This window comes from Pholis gunnellus (genome assembly GCF_910591455.1).
Source record: "Pholis gunnellus genome assembly, chromosome: 16".
Lineage (NCBI taxonomy): Eukaryota > Metazoa > Chordata > Actinopteri > Perciformes > Pholidae > Pholis > Pholis gunnellus.
Genome location: NC_136543.1, coordinates 5616513 through 5639355, shown reverse-complemented (window position 1 = coordinate 5639355; position 22843 = coordinate 5616513). Strand labels below are relative to the sequence as shown.

The following is a 22843-nucleotide window of genomic DNA, read 5'->3' as shown; positions in this document are numbered from 1 at the left end:
GTATTTGGGGAAGTATCACAAGCAAACACAGGCTTTACCTGGACTATCTGGCTTTAGCTGCGTCTTCTTGTTAATTAAATTAAGCTAACTCCAGTCAGTCAGCAATCGAACAATGATGCCTTTTTATCTGCATGAAAATAGCAGAAAAGGTTAGAGATGGTACAATACAGCAACAGATGCTGTAATCTGAAGTGATGCGGTGTTGCCTGGGTCTGGCGTAACTGTTACATGGCGTGTGGAATTAATCCTCTTCTCTCCTGCACGACACTATCTGCTTACACCGTTATCAATAGCTACTCACCGGCCGCTCGATACCATCGACCTGCGCCGAGGCGCTTGGTGCATTTGCATTCACTCAACTTACACAATTAGACCCGGGAGTAAATAAGACGTAGTTACGAACGCACGCGGAGAAATTAGCTGAACATTACGGGGTTATGTTATTGCGTCTCCAGAGGCGCGTACGCGAGTGTGATTGTGACACAACGTTCCTTAAACACACTGCTGTTATCGCACTCTTTCTTGTCCACACACAGGGTGAAATCAACCCGTGTGTGTGTGTGTGTGTGTGTGTGTGTGTGTGTGTGTGTGTGTGTGTGTGTGTGTGTACCGCAGAGCGCCACTGAATGTGTGTATGAGCAGTCCCAGCGCAATTCCTCAGTTTAGTGGAGCATTACGGCTGATCAATAGCTCTGGTGCAGTGGGAGATGTCGGGGTTGGGGCTGCATATTCATACCATTACGGCTGAACTGAGAAATGAGGCACCAAATGAGAAGTATGTGTGTATATATTAGTGTGTGTGTGTGTGTGTGTGTGTGTAGATCTTAGGGGGACAAGACAGGCCCTGTCACCTAGGAGACCACCCTGCTACTCGCTAAATTGTACCCAGGGAAAGACGAGCAACAAAGATGCAGCATGAGATCACTTTCTCTCTCTCTCTCTCTCTGGACTTCCTGTCTTCATCGTTGTTGTCACTGGACTTCACCATCCTTGTCTGCTCGCTCCTTTGGCAACAAGCCCGGTCCGTCCTCTATTCCCCCTTTAGTCCTGCTTTTAAACGTTTTGCATTCTCCCGTCACCGTTAGAAATCACACAGTTTCCTCTCCTCACCTCCGTCCCTCCAGTGTTTCCTGATCGTTCCTCTGCTCTCAGCGTCTGTTGGTTCTGTCAGATGTTTATCGTGCCCAGCTCAGCTTTTATTGTAGACAACGCATTGTCGGGAATTACAAAAAGGGCAGAGGCAGTTTCAATACAATGAGCAGCGAAGAGGCAACTTTTTCTCTTTCCCTCGTTCTTCTGTAGTGTTTGAGACGCAGCGGGCTGTCAACTAACTCCAATGTAAACCCATCCACGTCACTATTGGACTAGAATAAACAGCGAGAAAGTTGTAGTAGGGCTATCCAGGGGGCTGGTTGGATGTATCAAAGAAACACAGGACTTGCACCCAGGAGACAATGTTTGAGTCCCATGTGAAACAAATTACAAAATATACAAAAAATACAAATTTGACCGTAGTTTTTGTTATGCAACTTCCGGACTTTTAGTTATGTTATGTAGCAAACTTATTTTAACCCCAACCACCATCTTTTCTTTGGCTTAACCAAGTAGTGTCGTCGTGTACGTAAACCTAAATCCTTTCCAATTATAGCAATCAACCGCAACCGTGTACCAGAACAACAACGACTCAAGCGTCCATGCTCCGACTGAACCAGCCCTCCGCTACGATGCACGCAGTCTGCTGTCCAGTGACCACAACACCCACGCTGCATTGCACAACAAATGCAAGATGGGGTGCGAAAGCTAACGGCAACAGTCGGGCGGTCAAACTGCTGCTGTATGAGCAATGGCTTGTGACAAAAGGTTTTCCTTTCAATAGCGTCCCTCTGTGTTTACGTCAGAGCGCGACACCCCCCGCCACCCACCGGCTGTACACGGACAATGCATCATGCAACTGTGTGTGTGTGTGTGTGTGTGTGTGTGTGTGTGTGTAGGTCATTCAGACTACATGCAAATGTTAGAGGAGAGTTGGTGGTGTGTTAAACTCGATAGGGCACAGCCATCTGAAGAAAGAGTACATTAGTCACTGTGTTCACACTCACACACACACACACACACACACACACACACACACACACACACACACACACACACACACACACCAAGGCATTCAGACGTTGCAGCCCTTACGGTTCACACACACCATGCCTCACATGGCGATATGTGTGATAACACTTCTTTGGACGTACGCGTGAAACAAGGTAACATGGCGGACGGATCAAGGCCCTCAGCATTGATGTCATTGGCAGTATTGGCAGTGAGAGAGGCTTTTCTCTACTTCTATTGTCTGTCTTTTCAAAAAAATGAGGTCCACTCTGCTTCTTTCTCCTCGTCTCGACACTCTCTTCCATGCACTCTCCTTCACTCTTACAGTATCTGCTCCATCTCCACAGCTCAATCTTCCCTCTCTCTTGTCTTCCTTCTGTTCTTTTAATGTGTTCTTCTACTCACTCACAACGTGAACGACCTCACCTCTCATTTCCCACGTCTCTTCTGCTTCCCCTCCTTTCCCCTCGCCCGTCTGCCTCTCCTCTGCTTCACTGCAAAAATCTCCCTCTTATAAAGTCATTATCGTCTGTCCTTTATTGGAGTTGGAAAGACGTGATCATACGAAACCTCTCATTTCTACAAAAGTCAAAAACCATTAACATGAAGATTTATCACACTGTGCTGGCAGAGTTTCGCAAATGTTTCAAGTAAAAATGCAACTTCCCAGGCTCAAAAACACAGCAGTTCATTTAAAAAGATAGATATTTCTTCTCGCTGTTCTCACTTCTGTCTCAAACCAGAGAAATTGTTCACAGTTTTCATTCTGGCAAAGAACTGAAAGACATCAACGGCACTTGATGTAGTCAAACCAACAGATTTCCTTTTCTTCCACTACTTTGCAAACATTTCTATGCCTTTCATTTGTTTTTGGAGTTCTCCTTTTCCTCACACAATCCCCTTTTCATCACAATCCCCACTGTCTACTCGTTTCACTTCCTACCTTCACAGCTGCTGTGTCCCTCCTCGTAGCCGGCGCTGCAGCTGCACTTCCCAATGGGCACCAGCCACTCCCCCTCGGCGCTGCAGTGCATCCTGGGAGGGCTGTCGGCGTCGACCTCGGAGTTGTTGACGCAGGCGCCGCGCACCTCCACCAGCGTGGCGAAGGCCGCCTCGGCCACCGTGTCGGGGAACACCGCCAGGTTCTGGACGGTGGCGAGGCAGCGCTTGTAGTACGCCCGCACGGCCACCAGGGCCACGCAGGCGCCCACGTCCTGGAAGGCCAGGTGGAAGCCCTTGCGGTTGAGGTGGCCGATCTCGCGCACCTCCGTGTTCAGCTTCATCTTCCGCTCGCCCAGGTCGCCCTGCGTGAAGCTCTCGTCCGCCGCGATGGTGTCGATCTTGGTGTAGCGGTCCTCGCGGGTCACGCCGCCGAGGTCCCGGTCCGTCTCCACGTAGAGGAGGTTGAAGGTCTCCTTGCACGTGCCCGCCACGCCGGGGATGCTGTTGCAGTCGCGCAGCGTGAACTGGAGCTCCACGAAAATGCGCTGGCCACCGCGCCGCGCCACCCAGCCCGTCTGCAGCCAGTTGTTCTGCTGCGTGGGCTCCATCACGTTGCACACCTGGTACGTCCGGATTGGCTTGTACTTCTCATCTACGCCGCTTATTTCCTCCCACTAAAGAGATGGAGGCAGGGGGGGGGGGGGGGGGGATTAAAAGGTGGAGGTGTCATGAGGAGGATGAGAGAACGAGCGGTCAGGCGGATGGCCACAAAAGATGGTAAGGTTATATAATTTAAACAAGGAGAAGAAACTGAGTGCAGTAGAAATATGGGGGCGTGAAAAGGCCGAAAACAAAGTAAAGTGAGGTGGGCAGCAGGCAACAAAGATTATGAAAAAGAAAGTCAAAAGTCAGAGAAAGAAGGAACACAGTCAGCGCAGGTTAACAGTCTAATGACATAATCTGATGAGTGGGTGTCTGCAGGAGCATCGGCACTCAGATTCTTCAATAACGTCACAGAGAAACTGACAAACTGCGCAACCTCGGCCATTACATCAGCCTCGCAGTGCCGTGTCTGAAACTACGGGTCAGACCGCAATCGCTCTTTCAGCCCGTGTCTTTTTATCTCCACCGCACTTTGTCACTGCAGGTAATGGAGTTTGAGAGGAATGCTTTATATTCTATATTATAATATTTTCGCCTATAAACGCTGATGCTTTCACTCCTTAGAAATTGCCTTTGAATAAACATACTGCAAGAATGTTCCCATTTGCTCTGAAAATGGTTAATGAATAAAGAAGTTGTTTGAAAGTTGACGAATTTAGAATTCAGAGCAGCTGTCGCCTTCCCTCTAGATACAAACAACAGTTAAGGGGCTGTACATAAATGATTAAGAGGTGACTGGCTCAGAAAGGGGAGGGATTTATACAGAATGTTTATTTTTTTAATGGATAGAGGGTAGGCTTACTTATTTTTAGTTCGAGCACTTCTCATTTCAGATTTATATTTTATTTCATTTCTTTCTTTTCTTTTCAAAAAACATGGCTTTTGTATGTGCCACAGGTCATAAAGGTGCAACAATCTTGTCACAGTTTTAACAATTGGCAGCTGTATGACAAATAGTTTCATTAACATAATAAAGATTTACAGTGGATTAGACCATCTTTAATTATATGCACTTTAAGCCATTTATAAAAAGCGAACTGTACCACTGTTGTTATATTAGCTCAAGTTATTGGGAGAGGGTGTTGAAATTGTTCGGTTATTCAAGGGAGGGTGGAGTAAATGTATTGAGGGCCTTGCTTTTTCAAATAAATTGAAACATTAAGTTCAGCACACCAGCCCCCGTCACCACGCAAATAATTTACTTACAGTCCCCAAGTACGGCCAACATGGCAGAGTTCATATGATTGATGTACTTTCAATGTGAGTGGGAAAAACTTTTAATCTGATCTATTATTTGTTCAGTGGATGAATGATTACAACTGCATGTCACTTTTTGAATTATAGAGAATTACTCTGACTTGACAGAAGTCACTCTGATAAACTATGCGTGTGTGTGTGTGTGCGTGCGTGCTTGTGTATGTGAGACACACACACACACTCACAAAGAAAGCCAGGCAGTGAAAATAGATTATCCGTGATGGTAATGTGATAAACTGCACTACTACCAAGATGCAGTGTGTTCTCTCTCGGTTCTATTGGGGATCGTAGGTGAGTCACACAAGTCCATTAATCTTAGATTTAGCTTTGCATGTGGTCCCGACAGCCACCTCGAGCCGACTCAAACTATAAAGTAAACAGTGCGTATACACTGCTGTTTATATAATAGACACCTTGGGTGTGTTGTGCACGTAAAGGCCAGCCTCCAGGTGGGAAGTGGGTGACAAAGTGCTTTGGCAGAGTCTTAAGAAGAAAAAAAAAAGGGCTCCTGGCTTTGTCTTACGGTCATAACTTAGCGCTAAGCTTTTTTTCTTTTACGAGCGATCGATACTGAGAGGAATATCTGTGTGACTGGTTCGGACACCGCAGTAGCCTTGCCTGCATAAGCACCATCGATTAATGATAATGATGAGCTCTGGACTGGGAGAGAGGAGAAGGTGTGAGAAAGGAAGGGAACGATGAGTAGAAGAAGTAAAAATAAGAAGGGATGGGGGGGGGGGGGGTGAGGTGGTGTGGGCCAGCTGTTAAGCAAGCAGCTGTGTTCTGTAACCAAGCGCCTGAGCGAACAAATAAACAAACATACAGACTGCAGGTGAAAAATGCAAGTAAGCACACTTACTCCGTTGGGGGGATAGGACGTCCAGCCCAGCTCCGCCTGAGTCTCTTTAGAATTCAGCAGCACCACTGCAGGAAATAAAGGGGGGAGGGGGGGGACGACACACACAAACAGAAGCATAGAGGTCAGTTTTGGAAGGATTTAAGGGCCAGTCTGCATTTATTGTCTCTCGTCAGTATAAATAACTTTGTCAACAGTGTGCCATGAGTGCATGTCAACAAAGCACGCTAAAGACTAACTCAGGCCTGTCAAAACCTGGCGTGGGGGAACGTGTCCTTTGATAAGTGCATTAATAGCATCTGTTGAGGACTTAAGCTGGACAAAGAGCTTTCCATCATCCGCTGGCTTTGGCAGTAAAAACACACCAGGGGCCGCAAGCAAAACAACCGCGGAGCTTGCAAAACAAGTCGAAAGAGTAACGGTACCCTCAGTTAGCTTTCAATTTGACAGGGAGCAGGCGTGAGCTTCGAGTCTGTTTTCAGGACCATGGACAGGGAGCAAAAAGACAGACTTGAGTCAGTTTTCAGGACCATGGACAGGGAGCAAGAGGAAGTCGGGTTTTCATATTTTGTGACATTACATAGACAAGTAAATTATTTACATAATATAATAAAAACATTATTCAGTTATGTTGTACTACTACTACTACTTCTGTACAAGATGTGAATGCGTCCACCACTGAAAAATACATTGCACTTGATAACAGTAAGTACCTAAGCACCCTGTTCACACCAAACTAGGCACATCAACCAAGACGCCACAGTTCAGCAGTCGGAGTGAGAATGGCCGTTGTTTCAAAGTCAGTAGTATGCAGCGGGCGTACCTGAAAGTCTTCATCATCAGCACATTTATCCTAATCTAAAATGTAATATTAACATCTGTAGCGACATATGGTGAGCTGCATTACCGCCTCGTGTTTTTGGTGGATTTTGCTGACATCAGAGTTACCCATGCTTTAAGCTCGTCTGCTTAAAAAGACCCCCCCCCCACACACACACACACACACACACACACACACACACACACACACACACACACACACACACACACACACACACACACACACACACACACACACACACACACACACACACACACACACACTCTCTTGCCATGTTCGCAACACGTACAGCCTTGAGGCAATAGGAGTCTGACAACCAGACTAAACCATTTTTCCCCCAACACTTTGATGAACACCCTGCGCAAAGACCCTAGAAATGTGACACCTTCCCTCATGTACTTTAACTTTTGCTTCCTGCTTTGACTTTCAACCATGTGAGGAGCCTGGTGAGGGCCATTACAAACAACCTGCGTGACACAGTCTAGTGTAGACTCCTTGACGAGAAGCCATTTCTCCTAATCCTGAGCAATGCTGGCGTTCTTGATAAAAGATTTGGCCACATCGACATTAATAACCGGACACATGGCCGCAAGGAGACGAAACCTACGCAGCACGACTCATGCTGTAGGCCTGACTGACTCATGCTCTGACGGGGAGGCTATGGACTCTGACACAAAGATGTGCTGATGCACCCGAAACGGGAGGGAAGATTTTTGATGTGTTGTTACACTTGCACAGAGAAGCGAGTGTCAAGAACAAACCCGTCGATACATTGGATGAACTTTTCAAACAAAGCCGCGTTCTACTTTCAGCAAAAATAAACCGAGAAAACTATTTTCTTGGATGTGTTCTTTTACATTATTTTTTCATCCCGAGGCCACGACTCCAGCCGCTCAGAGGAGGAATATTAATAACGTTACATAAACATTATTTTGAGATTCATGGAAATTTGCTCTTCAGCGTCAGGACAGTTTGGATGGCTCAATCCTTTAGCGGACAATAAGAGGGAAGAGGGTCTCTTTTTGTTCTTCGTTTGAGACACTGGCACCTTGGCTGAGTGGAAGGAAGCCTCGCTGGACCATGAGAGGTCCTTTACTAGACACTTAACTTAAGTATTTTTTGGGTTAACACTGCCGGGTGCCCAAAGCATGGTTCTGCGGTTCGCTGATAACATAGAGGCATTTGGAGGAGATTAGAGTGGGAGAGGCCAAGGGTGGTGGAGAGACGCTGGGAAAAGGCTGAGGTGGGAGGCGGAGGAGGGCGAAGAGAAGCAAGACGAGGGCCAACTTGAAAGAGAGAAAAGACGAAAAATAAAAGAGACAGAGAGCAAAAAAAAAAAAAAGGGAGAGAGAGGGGAGCACACAGTGCAAATAAATGAATACTCCGGGCAATACACAGAGGGATCAGTGTGCCTTAGTGAGCAGTCAGTCAGTCAGAGAGAGACTCCGTGGACAAAGTTGGCACTACGATCACACACTGAACACATAAGTCCTGTAATCACAGCCTAGTTAGACAGACTAATGGGCCTTTGGGGGGCACAGGGGGGGAGAAATACAGAGAGAAAAGAAAACCAAAGGAAGGGTCACTAAGAGAGGGGGGGGGGGGGGTTAGAGAAAGAACATGTGACAAAGAAACAAAAGCTCTCCCTCTCTGCTGCTCATGGATCTGACTAATAGACGTGACACATGAGCTACTAAACACCAAATTCAAAGCTTGTTTCATTAATAATTGCCCATCATTATACGGACAATGTGGATCTGTGAGCCACTTTTCTTTTTTAGGATTTTCTTTATTTTTTGTCCGTTTGGCCTCGGCCCAATTTAAAACAAGACGTGGCTGACTTTCATCGCTAATAGATAACGGATGACAGACGATGCATAATGACCACGGTCTACTTTCACATTCAATAGTGATCTTATGTAAAGAGAATATGAAAGTTACGGCAGCAGTCTGAGACGCACGAGTCAACTAGTCGCAGTGTGCCGGGGGGTGAGGATGGACGAGTCAAACAAGCACAAGTCTTTCACCAAGGAGACCGCTGTTCTAGTCCTAATTGACTTATTTGACCGTAGTCTTGTTATGTAACTTCTGGACTTTACAAACGCCTGTTATGTAACAAACAGTTATTTTACTTCACAAATGTACTTATTTTTAAACCAAACCACAATGTTTTCCTGAGCTTAACCCAAGTAAAGGCACTGCGTAAGAAAACCTAAAAACTATGTCGACCTTTGTTGGAAATCTATTTTGAAAACGAGCAGAAAGTTGACGTGCCCTCCACGAGTCCAGACTGAAGCTCGAGGGGAACCTAGAGCTTCACAGTGTGAAGCGCAGGGCAGCCGAACAAGGCAACGTGATGGCTTTGATGTAAAAATGAGAACATATGGGAGAGGATAAAAAAATATCAAAGAGCGTGCTGAAAAGAGTAGACTATATAAAAAAAACTGAAAAAAAGAACTGGATCAATTACCACTAGAAAGCACAGAAACTGTCCCAGTAACGGAGAAACGGCTCTCGATGTCTTGAAATTCAAACCTCTCACTTTGGCAAACTCTCATGGTCGAGGAAGCACTCTGCTGGGAGAACAAGCATCCTAAAGCTGGCATACAAGAGCAACACCGAAAGAGGCTGCAGAATGCATTATGGGAAAAGTCTTTGACTTGAAAATGTCTATTTTAATATCATGTGTGTTGGTGCCGTGTGTGTCTGACTGCCTTCATGCGTGCGAGGGCGCAGGAGGTGGAGTATTATCTTCGTTTTGCATTGATGGGTCTCATCTAAAGTATATCTAAAAGTGTGAGCGTCCATTTCTACCTCCCTCCCCTCCCTCCCTCCCTCGTCTCACCCACTGTCTCATCTTTCTCTGGTTCGTGTTATGTTCAGCCTTGCTTGATACACAAGGGTGAGGCACGGAGACAAAAAAGGAGGACACTGAAGGAAGAGACTGCTTGACTCGGGTCAAGTACAGTGGTGGACGGCAGCATGAAGACATTTCATTCCGACTGCTATAGAACTAAATGCGTCACTGCTGAACTGAGAGTAAAGGCAGACTTAGTGTACGCCATTCTGTCACGGGCAGAGGCATCCGTCTCTGCTGGAGCGCGGCTTGCTGATATACAATGTCGCACACGAGTATATCGCTACCAACACAGACGACTGAAATCCCCTCCCAGTGAGAGCGGGCTTCGTAATTCGTCTTCGGGTTGGTTCTATCGCCTCCAGGCAGGATTAGCTCAGGCACTGTTTGTCCTCGCAGAGACCTGCGGGGGCTACTCATCAGCCAGCCGACGTCAAGGCAGACCACAGGGGCTCAGGAGGCTCAACCTGCTCGAAGACAGAGCACCAAGACGGGGATGAACCCGGGCCACTGATGCTGCACTAGGACAGCCATTGTCCAGCCATTATCCGTCTTATACAACAGGAGAGGAACTGAGACTTCAAACGGCCTGGAGATAAGAATGACTGAGTGAGAGAGGAAGTATAAGACATAACAGGGCTGAACCTCTGAGACTTTGGACTCCGATCAGATTAAGTCAAAAAGAATTAGAGAATGGAGACTTGACTTTACAATTAAAACAAGACTTGAGCGTTAAAACATTAAAGTATCAAATAATAATAAATAATAGAGACAGTTACAGGCAGCCTTTGTAGAGCCATAGAGCTAGAATATCCTTTGCATTAGAAAGGGACTTGGTCGCACCTGCAGTGGGTGTAAACCACTATTAACACAGCTTTAATGAGAACATGTGTAATAAAGGACATGCATCCGGACTTTCAGTTTGCTGCTAAAGACATGCGACATGACTTGGTTTTGCCTTCAATGACCTGGGACTTGACTAGAACTTGCCTCAAGGACTTGATACTTGTGACTTGCTTCCACAGACGAGAGACTTTGAGATTGAGTTTGATTTGTGGGAATGATTTCAGACTCGACTGGGACCCGACAGCGTGACTTCCGACTTCGCCTGGATTTGCCCTCAAGGACCTGAGACTTGACTTGAGACTTTTTGACAGATTTGAGATGTTGCCTCAGATTTACCTCAATGAAAGACTCAAGACTTGACTAGGTTGCCTCAGTAATTGGAGACTGGCTTAGGAAGACTTGACACTTGATGGACTATCTATGGACGTCTATGTGACTTGAGACGGGAGCACAGAAGCAAAGCAATGTACTCAAAGCCCAAAGCCACGAGACTCCAGTGAACAAAAAAAACGTATTTTACCTTTCGGAACATAAGAGTTGCTGGTCTACCGCTGTCTCAATGTGTTTATTTGTGTCATAGTGTGACTTTGGTGTTTTAGAGGGTTAGTTTGTAATTTACCAAAGTCACATCGTTACACAAACAAACTAACCGACCGAGGCAGCGGTAGACCAGCAAACCCCCTGTTCTGTAATGTTAAAATACTTTTTCTGTTTTTCAAAAAGAGTCTGGTGGCTTTGGCAACAGCATAGATGGAGACAAACAACTTCAATTACCGATTAGAAACGTCTGTCTTACGGCAAAGTAAGCCGGCAAAAAAGAATCTAAATTTAGCGTGCACTTAAACTGATGTAAAATGTTTTGCTGCCGCCTTCGTCCACAACTGGACACTGCTTTGCTTCTGTGGAAACTCTTGTCCGCTTCCTCCAACTGTCATCTACTGTCGGCAATACACGGACTATTGATAAGAACCTCATACACCCACACTTCAAAAACACCCAAACTATCCCTTTAGTGACTTGAGACTCGAAAATACCTAAAAATAAACCTCTAAAGTAAAGTACCTATAAAATAAGTTGATTGTCCTGATGATGAAAGGGAACTATCCCAGAGTGAAGGAAGAAGGGTTGAGGTCGGTTTAAAACAGCACGTAGCTAATGTAAAGTTAAAAACACAGGTATGTCCACCTGTAGTTCTCTGATCCCCGAGGAGGGAGACTGGTTCTTCATTCCCCACTGCACTGAAATATGGAAGCAAGAGCACCCTCGAGGCCGGCTGGGACTCACAGTCCTGCTCGAGGACACCAGAGCAGGGCGGGAACACGGGAGTTGGAGGGGCCCGAATCGCAAGCACTTCACATGAAAAACGATCTTCCCGTTTGCTGCGCCACCCTGCTGCCCACGGACGTGGGAGGGAAGATGATGTATAGTTCGACAGAAGCAATACAGTAATGCTTCTGTAGGACAGATAAAAAAAAAGGATAAATGGATGGGGATATGAAGTGTCACATAAAAACACAAACAGGCACATAAAAGATAAATGCCGGGCATAAATGGACACAAACACACACACACACACACACACACACACACACACACAATTCAGGAACAAACAAACACACACCACCTTCTTAGACAAATGGTGTCGGGGAACTCTTTGTCCCCGAAACACAAACACACAAACACACACACAACACACACACACACACACACACACACACACACACACACACACACACACACACACACACACACACACACACACACACACACACACACACACACACACACACACACACACACACACACACACACACACACACACACACAGACAGAGAGAGAGCGCCAGACAGTAATACCATAATAGCAGTTCCAACAGCAGAGCACATTAACTTCAAACTAGGCTCTCCTTTTAACAGAGTCATTAAACTTTCAACTTCGGCAGTGTAAAGAGACTGGGCTGTCAGCGCTCTAAAGCCCGCCATGCAATTACTTACATGATGCAAGACAACGGGGTTACCGGTTAAATGCTGTCATGGTGCAACGCATGTGTCCCTCATACATATATACTCTGAGCTGAAGTGAGCTGTCAGCGGAGACGCTGGGACGGCTACTCATGATCATTGCGTTAATGGGTTCATTTGTCGATTTCAGGTGTTATTAATTGATAGTCTGTTCAATTTGAGGAAGTGTTAAAAATGAATGAGCATTATAAGTTCCCAGAACCAAAGGGAACGCACTCAAATAATGGGCTGGGGTTATCAGCTTTGTGTGTGTAAGGTGTATAGTCTGAGCTGAGGATATTATGTAAAAGGATCCTCTCACAGCTTCACATGATATGATAAAAGCCTGACAACAATGCTTGCAGTAGAAGCCAGTCTACTGATGTCATCATTTTCTTTTTTTTCTATTTTCCAAAAAGAGGATTTGCTGCGACTATCTTACTGGGCTGAATGTTTCAACATCAGCAGCGGTGAAGGAACAAGGTATATGAAGGCGAACTCTGCATGGAAGCAAAAGCACCATGGTGCTCTTACTGTACTACCTTGACGACAACCATCATGAATTCAACCCTCGAGGCAAGGTAGAGTACATCACATGGTACATAACGTCCCTTTATGTCCCCAGCATGTCATTTCTCTTCCTAATCACTGTATCGCCTTATCCCCCCCCCCCCATCTCTCTACCTCTCCCACAGCGTCGGTCTTGAATCTGAATGACCACCTGTTAAGACGAATCGCTTCCAGGAGGAATAAAGCGAGTGTGTGTATGCATGTTTGTGTGCGCTCGAGGGAACGAAAGAAAAGAGTCATTGAGTCAGAGGGACCGCGAAAGCAAGTGTCTGTTTAAGGAAGAAAAAAAAGAAGAAATGGTGGAGGAGGAAAAAGCTAAAATTCAGGCGGAGAGTAAGGACAGACGAAGAAAAAGAGAACGACAGGTTGCGTTGCTGCTGGATAAACACACACCTGCGGGGCGTTTTTATTACAATATGTTGTTCACAAGCTCCACGGCGTAGATGTTTTTGTTTCCCCAGACAGACACGGGAAGAGGAAGGTAGAATGATAGAAAAATTGGGGGCTGACGGAAGACGGAACAAACAAAAATAACGAGAGACGGAGAAAGAGATAAAGAGACCAGAGGCCAATGGAACTTGTTTTCATTTGTAGGGTCTTGTAATTGGTTGTCTGGATTGATGAAGTGAGAGCAGTGGGAGCACCGTCAGGTCTTCTTGTTACCACAGAGCGGCTCCTCGGTACAGGCCTGAGAACAGGGCTTCACTGGGAACCAGACTGAAAGTCAAACTTGTGTACATACACAGCAAATACTTAGAATAAATGAAAAGAGAGATTTGGAAAGAGATGGGGCGATACATTAATGTCAGATTTAACTCTGAAGCAACTGCACTTATCAAAAGAGTGTGTCAGCTTACATTTAGAACACCCCCAAAAAAAGAAAAAGCCTCTCTCCTCCGTGACTGTTGGCTCAGGCTGGAGAGCCACTTTAACCCTGGTTTTTAGAAAATGAATGAGCCGTTTAAAGGAACGAGTGGACCATGCGAGCAGAACCTATTTAAAAGGACGGACAGAGTGGTAAGAGAAGGAACAGTCACGGCACTAAAAGCCAAAAAAAAATAAATAAAAAGTGCTCGAAATAAAACACTGGAATCTTTCCCGGGCAGAAATCGAGCGGGGGAAACATGTCGGAGAAAGAGACTCGCTGGTATATTAATAAAAACGGAAGAGATGGACAACAGCGGGAGGATGGAGGATGACGAAAGAGAGACTTAAGTAATAGACAAGGTGTGTCCACCACGCTGGAATGACTCAGCTCTCTGCTTTTTGGGGTTCATGGCCTCGCTGCTAATAGAGCCACAGGAGAGTGCCGCAATGGATACATCGGCTATGAATTATAACATTGTGCTGTATCATCAAAACTTGCATATCTACAGATGGTGACCGTTTGGGGACCATTCCAATAAACATTTTGGGTTTGCATGGAGAAATGGTTTGACTGCTGGGCCCTTTGGAGGGAAGGGAGGCACAGGGGGACCAGAACCAGGACTATCAGACTCTGCTACAGTTCAAATGAGAGTTTCTTATTAATACACCGCTAGATGCCAGTTCATCTTACACACGGCTCCTTTAAATAACCAAGAGGAAGAGGAACTGACAGTTGATTCATATCTTTGCTGCTTTATCATTTAAGGCATTTAACCTGACACAAGTCCATTTCTAAAAAAGAACATGCAGCATCAGTAGATGTAACAGAGGCAGCAACATGGAGCTGCAAAGAGGCTTCATTCACTGAAAGCCTGTTTCAGGACGACGTCCCACATAGCACGAAACAACCCGCCTGCAGCACTCAAATGAATTTTTAAGAGACACCGCTGCAGTATATGTTCAGTTTAAAGGCTTTGCACGGGGGAGTACATCTGCCGCAGAAGAACCCCAGATGGTCTCCGAAGGGGAATTTTAACCCTTTATCCCAGTCTTTCTAGCAAGAAATGTAAATATCGATAACTTGTCAAAAAGTGAAACCTTGCTGCCTTGAAGTAAACAATTCAAAATATTTAATCAAAAGCATCTTAAGAGACTTTATTCATTTTCATTCCACTGTACGACAAGGCCAATAAAAAGAAAGGGGCTTTTGGAAAACAAAAGCCTTCGAATTGAACTTAGTAAATAAAACAAAGGATGCTGAACTACTGCTACTCAGCGGTCTCATATAACACTCATTTAGCACGGGACCTTTTAAAAGAAGCAACCATTTCCAGTTTGTGTGTGTTTATTGCGTAACAAGCGTGACTTTGACTACATCTGGCTCTCATGCAGCCGCATATCCATATGTCATGCTATGCATTGCCCTATTTAAGGATGTTAGGAAAAGATGTGTGGCGCTCAGCGAGCCAGCTTTAAATGCGCTTGCATAATAGAGGCGCTCGCAGAGTTCATGGCTTCCCATGTCGGAGTCAGAGCGCACGTATAAGCTGCATCTTATAGATTGTTACGGGCATGTCTGGGGATGGCGACGAGTTGAGGATGGAAACTCAAGGGGGATTTGCGTGTGCAAACACGTGGACGGCTGCATCGGTACAGCCTGAATGCACAAAGCGTTTTTTTGCACCACAAATAAAGAATGTTGCTTTATTCCGGCCCGCGCCAAATTAAAAATATCACGCTTGTTTGCCCGTAAATCAAAAAAAAAGAAAAGAAAAGAAAAAAGCTCTGGAAAAAAACTAGACTGTAAATGTCACTGAAGACAGATTTAGTAGAGAGAAGCCAACTTCTCCCTCTTTTAATGACACTCGCAGACATAAACAGATAATTATATTCCCCTCGTCGCGGTGACAAGTTCCAACGTTAACCTTTTTAGGTGCGGAACACTGTTTCAAATGTCATTAAAACGCAGCGCGTAGAAAGCCAAAGTGGCATGCGCGTGGCCGCACACACAAACATGAGCTTCCTCAGGTTAATATAGGCTGAATTTGTGCGTGCAGAATATAAGTGCACCTGCATCGGCATATGTCATGCATGATCGAGCTCAAATCTTGGAAAGCCAGCATTTATTGGATGTACAGCATGTGTGTGTGTGTGTGTGAGCTGCCCGCCTGTGCCTTTAAATCCACACGTACGCACTGAGCCCTGGTCTTAATTCTGGGAATGTCTCACTTGCGAGCCTTTCAGAGAACTGTTAAATAATACAAGTCTGTATCGTTGCACTGAGCCACTGCTTCCTCCATCTTCTCCCTGAGTCTCTCCTCGGTCCAGCCAGCCAGCTACCGGCAGGCTGCATTATTTAACTAGACACTCATTCAGGCCGCTATGTTGAATAGAGCCTACCGGGGCCTTAAGAGTTTGGTGTCAGAGACAAAACATGACAGGGTGGAAAAAGAGAGCGGAAAGCAGTGTGTGTGACAAAGAAAAGTAAAAAAAAAAACAGTTCTTCTCTTGCCAGGTTCATCCTTTAAAACCCCGCTCATCCGTTTTGTCCTCTCCCTTCTATTCAACACTTACTAGAAGTCCACAACTCTCTATCCGGGGTTCAGCGTTCAATGCTTTTTGAAATCTACTCTTCCCGAAACAAATTGCTTTGTTAGCGGTTCTCAAAACATGACACGCTGTGGTCATCAAACTTTACATGCCTTTGAAAAACAACCCTGTTCTATCCACGTTGCTCTCCAACGTATGCGGCAAACTGAGCAATACAGTAAAATACTACATATACAGTACATAGTTCAAATACATAGCTGTGCTGACATCCTCTAACAGCAGCGTTCCACAAACTTGAATTCTGGGGACCAACTGCCAAACCATCGAGACCCAATTCAACATTGGCCTGGTCTATAAATTGCGAGAAAGCAAACCAGCCATTTACGAGAGATAAAAATGTGATAAATCACAACTTCTTTTAAAGTGTGCGTTATTGAAAACGTATACACGAGGTAAATACTTTAAAAATGGGACCAATTAAATGCATTTAAGGGACGTGAACAGGCTCCTTCTTTTTAACCTGAATGTACGCTTCATATAGGATCGATAACGTTATGAGTAGGCTGCAATTGTCGGAACATCACGAACATTCAGGCTCCCTCACGTGACTCAAATGTGTACTGCGGTTATAAATGTTGAACAAAAGAATATGGAAGAAATTGATTTGCCGACCCTAACGAAATCCCCTGCGGCCCACCTGTGGGTCACGAACCAGTCTTTAGGAACGACTGCTCTAAAAACGGGACCCAACTAAACTCCAGTTTCCAGGATAATTGAAATGTTCGCCATTTTATCGCGCGTGCCTGGTCGGTACTGGGCATGTGCAGCTCTCAACAGAGATGAGAAAGGAAGCGAAACGGCTCGCTCCTTAGCTACTTCAATCATCAGCTGCCGAAAACAAACAAAACATTTTGAAAAAGCGTTTTGACTCTTGCCCAATATGGCACTTTACTAGCCCCGACGTGGCATTTTGCCAAGCAGGTTATCCTTATAGTTAAGCCTTGCATCTGTTCTCCAATTCCCTCCATTGTCCACTCACCTTTTCCCATTCTTTCTGCCCTCCTCACTTTCTATTTCCCCTTCCTTGCTCCCTCCATCCCGCTCTCCCTCTGAACCATGAGTGAGGGACGAGAGGGGAGGGCAGAGTTATATAAGTGCAGAAGGTTTTTGTGCTGACTTCGTCCACCCTCTGGTTCAATCTGAGAACCACTTTAGATTACATTAGGTTGTCTTCTTCTACATTCACCTCTCCTCGGCTCTTTTTTTGGGCAAAAACATGCTCAATAAATCAGGCTATGAATAATATCTGAACAGACCCCTCTGAAGTCTGAAAGAAGACATATTATGGAAGCAAAATAGTTTTGAATGTTTTAAGTTTTAATAGAAACATTAAAAACCCAAATAAATGAATAGAGTATATACATTTATTCGGATCAAGGAGTTCATCTTTTCACATCTGCAACCGGCAGCAGTTATGTAGACTGGTGTAGATTTTTAAACTGCTGCCAAACTGTCCTGGTCTTGCAGCGGAGTGATTCAATACGAAATCACACCAATTACCCAGCCTCGTTCGAATACTTGGTGTGATTGTTATTTATGCCTCTGCTCCCCCCCCCCCCCCCCCTTCAATCTGAAGCATTTAGCACCGTGATTGACTGCTTCCCTGGGCACATACACCGTGTATCGTCACTGCGTATCGTTGCCATGCTCTCAAACTCGTATCTTGTCTCACCCTCGCCCTCGTCCTCCCCCGCCCCTCCCTTCCCCTCCCGCCTTGAGCGGTAATCTAAAAGACATTTGCTTGTGTACGGGCAGGCCGCTGGGATGCCTTCCATCCTCGAACAGTCTCACATCAACTCATCTAAAAAAAAAAGAAATAACACTGTCTTACGGCCATGACAGCAGTGTAATGTTTTGAAAATGCAGCAGTTAAACTAGGTTAGTACATATGCATTAGCCATCTGGTGAGGTTGTCAGTGAGAGCGGATTATTTCACATTCATGAATGAGATGTTATGGGTTGGGGTTAAGCCCACTTAACTTTATGCTTAAACCTTGTGCGTTTCTATTTTTTTGGATGCGTGCTCCTCTGATGCAATGTTCCAGAGTACATAAAAAACAGAAATGCACATTAAAAAAAAAAAAGATTCTGTAACAATAAATTGGAGTAAGACTCTCGGATTGCTTAAATCTAATGTTTCCACAGAAACGCTTTAAAAAGGCTCAGCTCACATCACTGAGGCCATGTTAATGAAAATATCCCGAATGTAAGATGTAGGTTATCATGTTGCTTTTGCCTTTTTTTTTTTTTATCCTTTCACCACCACAGAGAGTACTCCATTCCCCTCCATTGTATTGGGTTTGACGGCAAACATACGGTACGTGTCAGAGTCTCAGCAGATGAAACCAAAGTGGAAAGGCTCGATATCCGCAGGGATAACAGACAATAATGGCTTTTTGTGATTTGGGTGAGCTAATCCTTTAAGCTTCAGAACAGTGCTAGACGCAAACATACAACAATATAAGTCATATACTGATAGCTCTGCTGTGGCTGATCGTGTCACTGCGTCCAGGCTACTGAAGGCTTTGAGCAGAGCTCTCTGGCTCTGGAGGTACATTAACCACTTCTTTGTCGCTCAGTGACAGAATCCACAAAATAAAGTCAGCGCTCTGCCAGCTTCAGGGATCTTCCAGCTCTCTCCTCTCTCATCGCCTACTGTTGTCGTCTTTTTTACCCAGAAGCCACCCCGTGTGTCTCATGGCTGCCCTCAGGCAGACACTCCTCACCCTGCCTCTCCTCTTTGATTCTCTCCGTGTTTCTCCTTGTCCTGTCCCCCCCCCCCCCCCCCCCTCTTCCTCTGCTTTACCTGGAGCGACACCGCCACCTCACGTCACCCCCCCCTCCCCATCTATTCATCTTCGCCCTCGCTTCCTATCAGCCGAGTTGTGTCGGCGCCGCGCCCTGTGGACCCCGTACAGCCTTCTGCCCAGCTGCCCCCGCGGGCCCAGCGCCCATTATCCTCTGCATCGATCTCTGCAGCATCGATGAGCGATAGTGGCAAAGGACGCAGAGGAGATAGAAAGAAAGAAGAATGGATCGACGGAAAGGACAGATGAATGCGGCAAGTGGATTTGGGAGGGGGGGGGGGGCTGGAGATGAAATGAGGTAAGTGATAGATAGTAAGGCCGATTGAGAGGAGAGAAGTAGGAAAATACGAGAGAGGTAAAAGGTGGAGAGAAGAGACGATGGAAGGAGGGAGGGATGGCGTTGTGGGACCATTCGTCAATGGCCAGCAGTGCGACTTTGGGGATCGATGGGGCCGACAGCCGATCAGTCAATATGCTCCATAACTAGCTCAGCTAGGCAGGGGGAGAGGGGGGAGAGAGGGGGAGGACAAGACGGCTCGGTCATAGCAGTCAATAGGCCAGAAAAACAGACCGCCTGTCCGCTCTGACACAAGTCCAGAATAAATGGTGCAAAAAACGGAGGAGGAGTGAAGGCTAAGAGGAATTGATAACATTCAGTGATTCAGAGACAAAGCCCTCTAAGCAGCTGGAGGAATAATAGAATATTGTCCATCGGGAAAAGAGGATAAACCAGTGTGACGTAGGTATAGAGCGACAAAGTTTGTAGAGGGAAGAGTTTGGAGGGGAATAGCCACATAATCATTAATAATCCACTTCTGTACGTGCCAACCAAAGAATCACCAGGATTGCGGAGATAACACGAACCAGAAACATAAAAGTGGGAAAGAACTGTGAGCCATAAGTTGAGTTCACCTGCTCATAGAGGGCGAATGCGAGGAGAGTTCTCCTAGTTCGCAAATTTGTGCCACAACCGGGTAGATATTCTTTAGGAAAGGCCCTAGGTTTCTGCAGCAGAACAGTGCCATTCAGACAACCCCTTTAATGATCTGCCTGTGCAGCTGGCGATATTAGATTCATATCAGATGGGAGCTCATCAGCAAAATCGAGCCGGCTGCTCCACAAGAGACCTGCTGCAGTCACTCTGATACAAAGACACAAAAAGAGGAAGAAAAGGGGACCTATACGCAGAGCTGAAAGAAAGGAAGTGCCAGAATCTGTAGACATGGAGAAGCTCCGCAGCAAGCGATCCGGTCTTGATAAGCACATAAATGCGCGCGCACACACACACACACACACACACACACACACACACACACACACACACACACACACACACACACACACACACACACACACACACACACACACACACACACACACACACACCAAGGAGGACTCCTTGGGAAATCATGGTTATTAATTACGGAGCCGGGGTTTTAAATAAATAATGCAGAGTGGAGCGGTGGCAGTGCGCGGCGAGTGGTTAGAATGCCAGATTGTGCCAAAACAGCAGCAGCAGCAGCAGTCGGTAAGTAATTAATGAAATCAAAGAGCCGCTCTAATGAGAGACAAAGAGCACTTCCTTTACTGATGACCCCCCCCACCCACCCTCACCCTCACCCTCGGGTAAACAAGAACCCAATAGGGCAGAATGCAAAAACAGGCAAGTGCACACGGATAGATACAAACACACACACACAAACGCAAATTAACGAAATCCTTCCGGTCCTGTGAGAGGGCACAGCCAGCTTATGCTCCTCATTTGTGCCACTACCCAGTCCACCACCACCCCCCCCCCCCCCTCCTCTCACCAGCCATTATCCCATTTTATTCCACCGCAATTGTTTATTTGCTTATCGCCGCACAGATAATAGAACAGAATTAATCTGCTAATTCCTCGGGTTTTTCTTCTTTTCAGCGGAGTGATTCTAAATGGGCAGAGTAGCAGGACCGGTTCTGCCGACTGGAGGATTTAATTATCAGGGCTAATTACTTGTTTTCCTCTAACTGTTAACCACAGGGCCGCCACCGCCGCTACACTTCCATGGGCGCTAATGCCTGAGGCGGCCGCTTCATTCACTGGGGAGGACGGGGTGTAGAGAGAGCGCCGCGGGGAAACGTCTTTTCTCAGCTTGACATTTTAAATCATCCCGCCGCGTGTCACAGTCGGGGTTCGTGACTTTGCTGTGAGAGCAGGTATTCTTTTGAGACAACAAAACTGCACATGAAAAAAAACGTGCATGTGAACTATTATCATTCTGTTGACTATTGAATTGGACACAGAGTTCTTTCAGTTTTCCCTTTAGACTATTGCCAATCTCTGGCCGTCCTGCTGTGCTAGTAGTAGCAGTGCTCCTTTGAATTTGTATAGTATGTGACTAACTCATCCCTACTTGATTACCTATGCAAATGTAATTCAGGGAATCTACCACACCAGGGGGACTCAGGTTTTCCTCTCTGCTGCGGTACTCGCACGCAGTCACTGTTCACTTCAATGAGTCACATGTGAGACGCACACACACACTCTCTCTGGTGCTCATGTAATTCAGAGGACAACTGTGTGTCTTCTTGGCGGTGCATTAGTACAGACGGGTTCATTTACAAATGAGTGGCAGGGTGGTTGGGGGGGGGGGGGGGGTGAGCATTGAAATCTAACCGATACCGTATCCTCGTGACAGACGTGTAGTGAGCAAGAGAGGCAACATGTTGAGTGATAAAATGTGCAGATGGGGTCTTAGGTAATTATAGAACGTCAATATGACAGCTCGGCTCTGACTAACCATGCCGTTAATAAACACGCCATTACCTCAATAACAGCACTTTCATAATTAGCAATGACTAATTGGACACAGATTTACAAAATAGCAAGGTTGGTTTTTTCCCTCCAAAGTCTGTCATCTACAGAATTATGTGAAATTCAAAAGGAATATAGAAACCTCTATCTTACCTTTACAGGTTATATTTAATGCCGTTTTCTTTGTTTTTAATGGTCAACTTTTTACATTGAGAACATTAGAGCTTACCATGATGACGAAAGCTCCCCTATCCTTAAATGCACAATGTCAACCGGCATTGGCAACATTGCAGTCAGCTTCATCGTTCAGGAGGTTTTTATTTACTGCAGAGGTCTCCTCCTCTCCAAAACAAACAGAACAGGTGACTAAAAACCTGTTAGAATCACTGTAGAGCAGTTTCACAGTATTATTCTGTGTTTCTCCGACGCTGGTCGGCCGACACAGGTGGCGAGCTGAGCTGCCGCTACCGTTTGCTCAGCTTGTTTCTCTGATGACTTAAGATCCAGACGTTCAATGACTAAAATCCTTCATCTGGTTAAAGTATAGAGGTAAAAAGGGACCAAGATCTAAAAAGTGTATCGCAAAAATGTGGCTTGTAACTGAATAAAAAGTACATTTGTGACACTATTGACAGGTGACCAAATGAAACGGACCCCTCCCTCAATTAAAATCATTCTAGAGGGCATGGACAAACAAGACATGCTGGCGCTTCATTTTGAGGAACATTTTTGTCGCTTAACACCTAACACCACGTCTTCAGAGGTTGATTTTTGCCCTTCTGACCACAATAACGGAGATGTTTCAATGGACGTGGCCAATGAACCCTGAT

General features: G+C 45.8%; 1 protein-coding gene across 1 annotated transcript in view; it reads right to left on the bottom strand.

Moving 5' to 3' along the window:
- Nucleotides 1-22843, bottom strand: part of epha10 (EPH receptor A10) — a gene marked incomplete at both ends in the record, with an annotated part of 131647 nt that overhangs the window by 100891 nt on the left and 7913 nt on the right. Inside the window, 2 exons of the mRNA XM_079176719.1 lie at nucleotides 3047-3719; nucleotides 5825-5889. Coding sequence (XP_079032845.1) covers nucleotides 3047-3719; nucleotides 5825-5889 — 738 coding nt within the window. The remainder of the gene's footprint in view (nucleotides 1-3046; nucleotides 3720-5824; nucleotides 5890-22843) is intronic.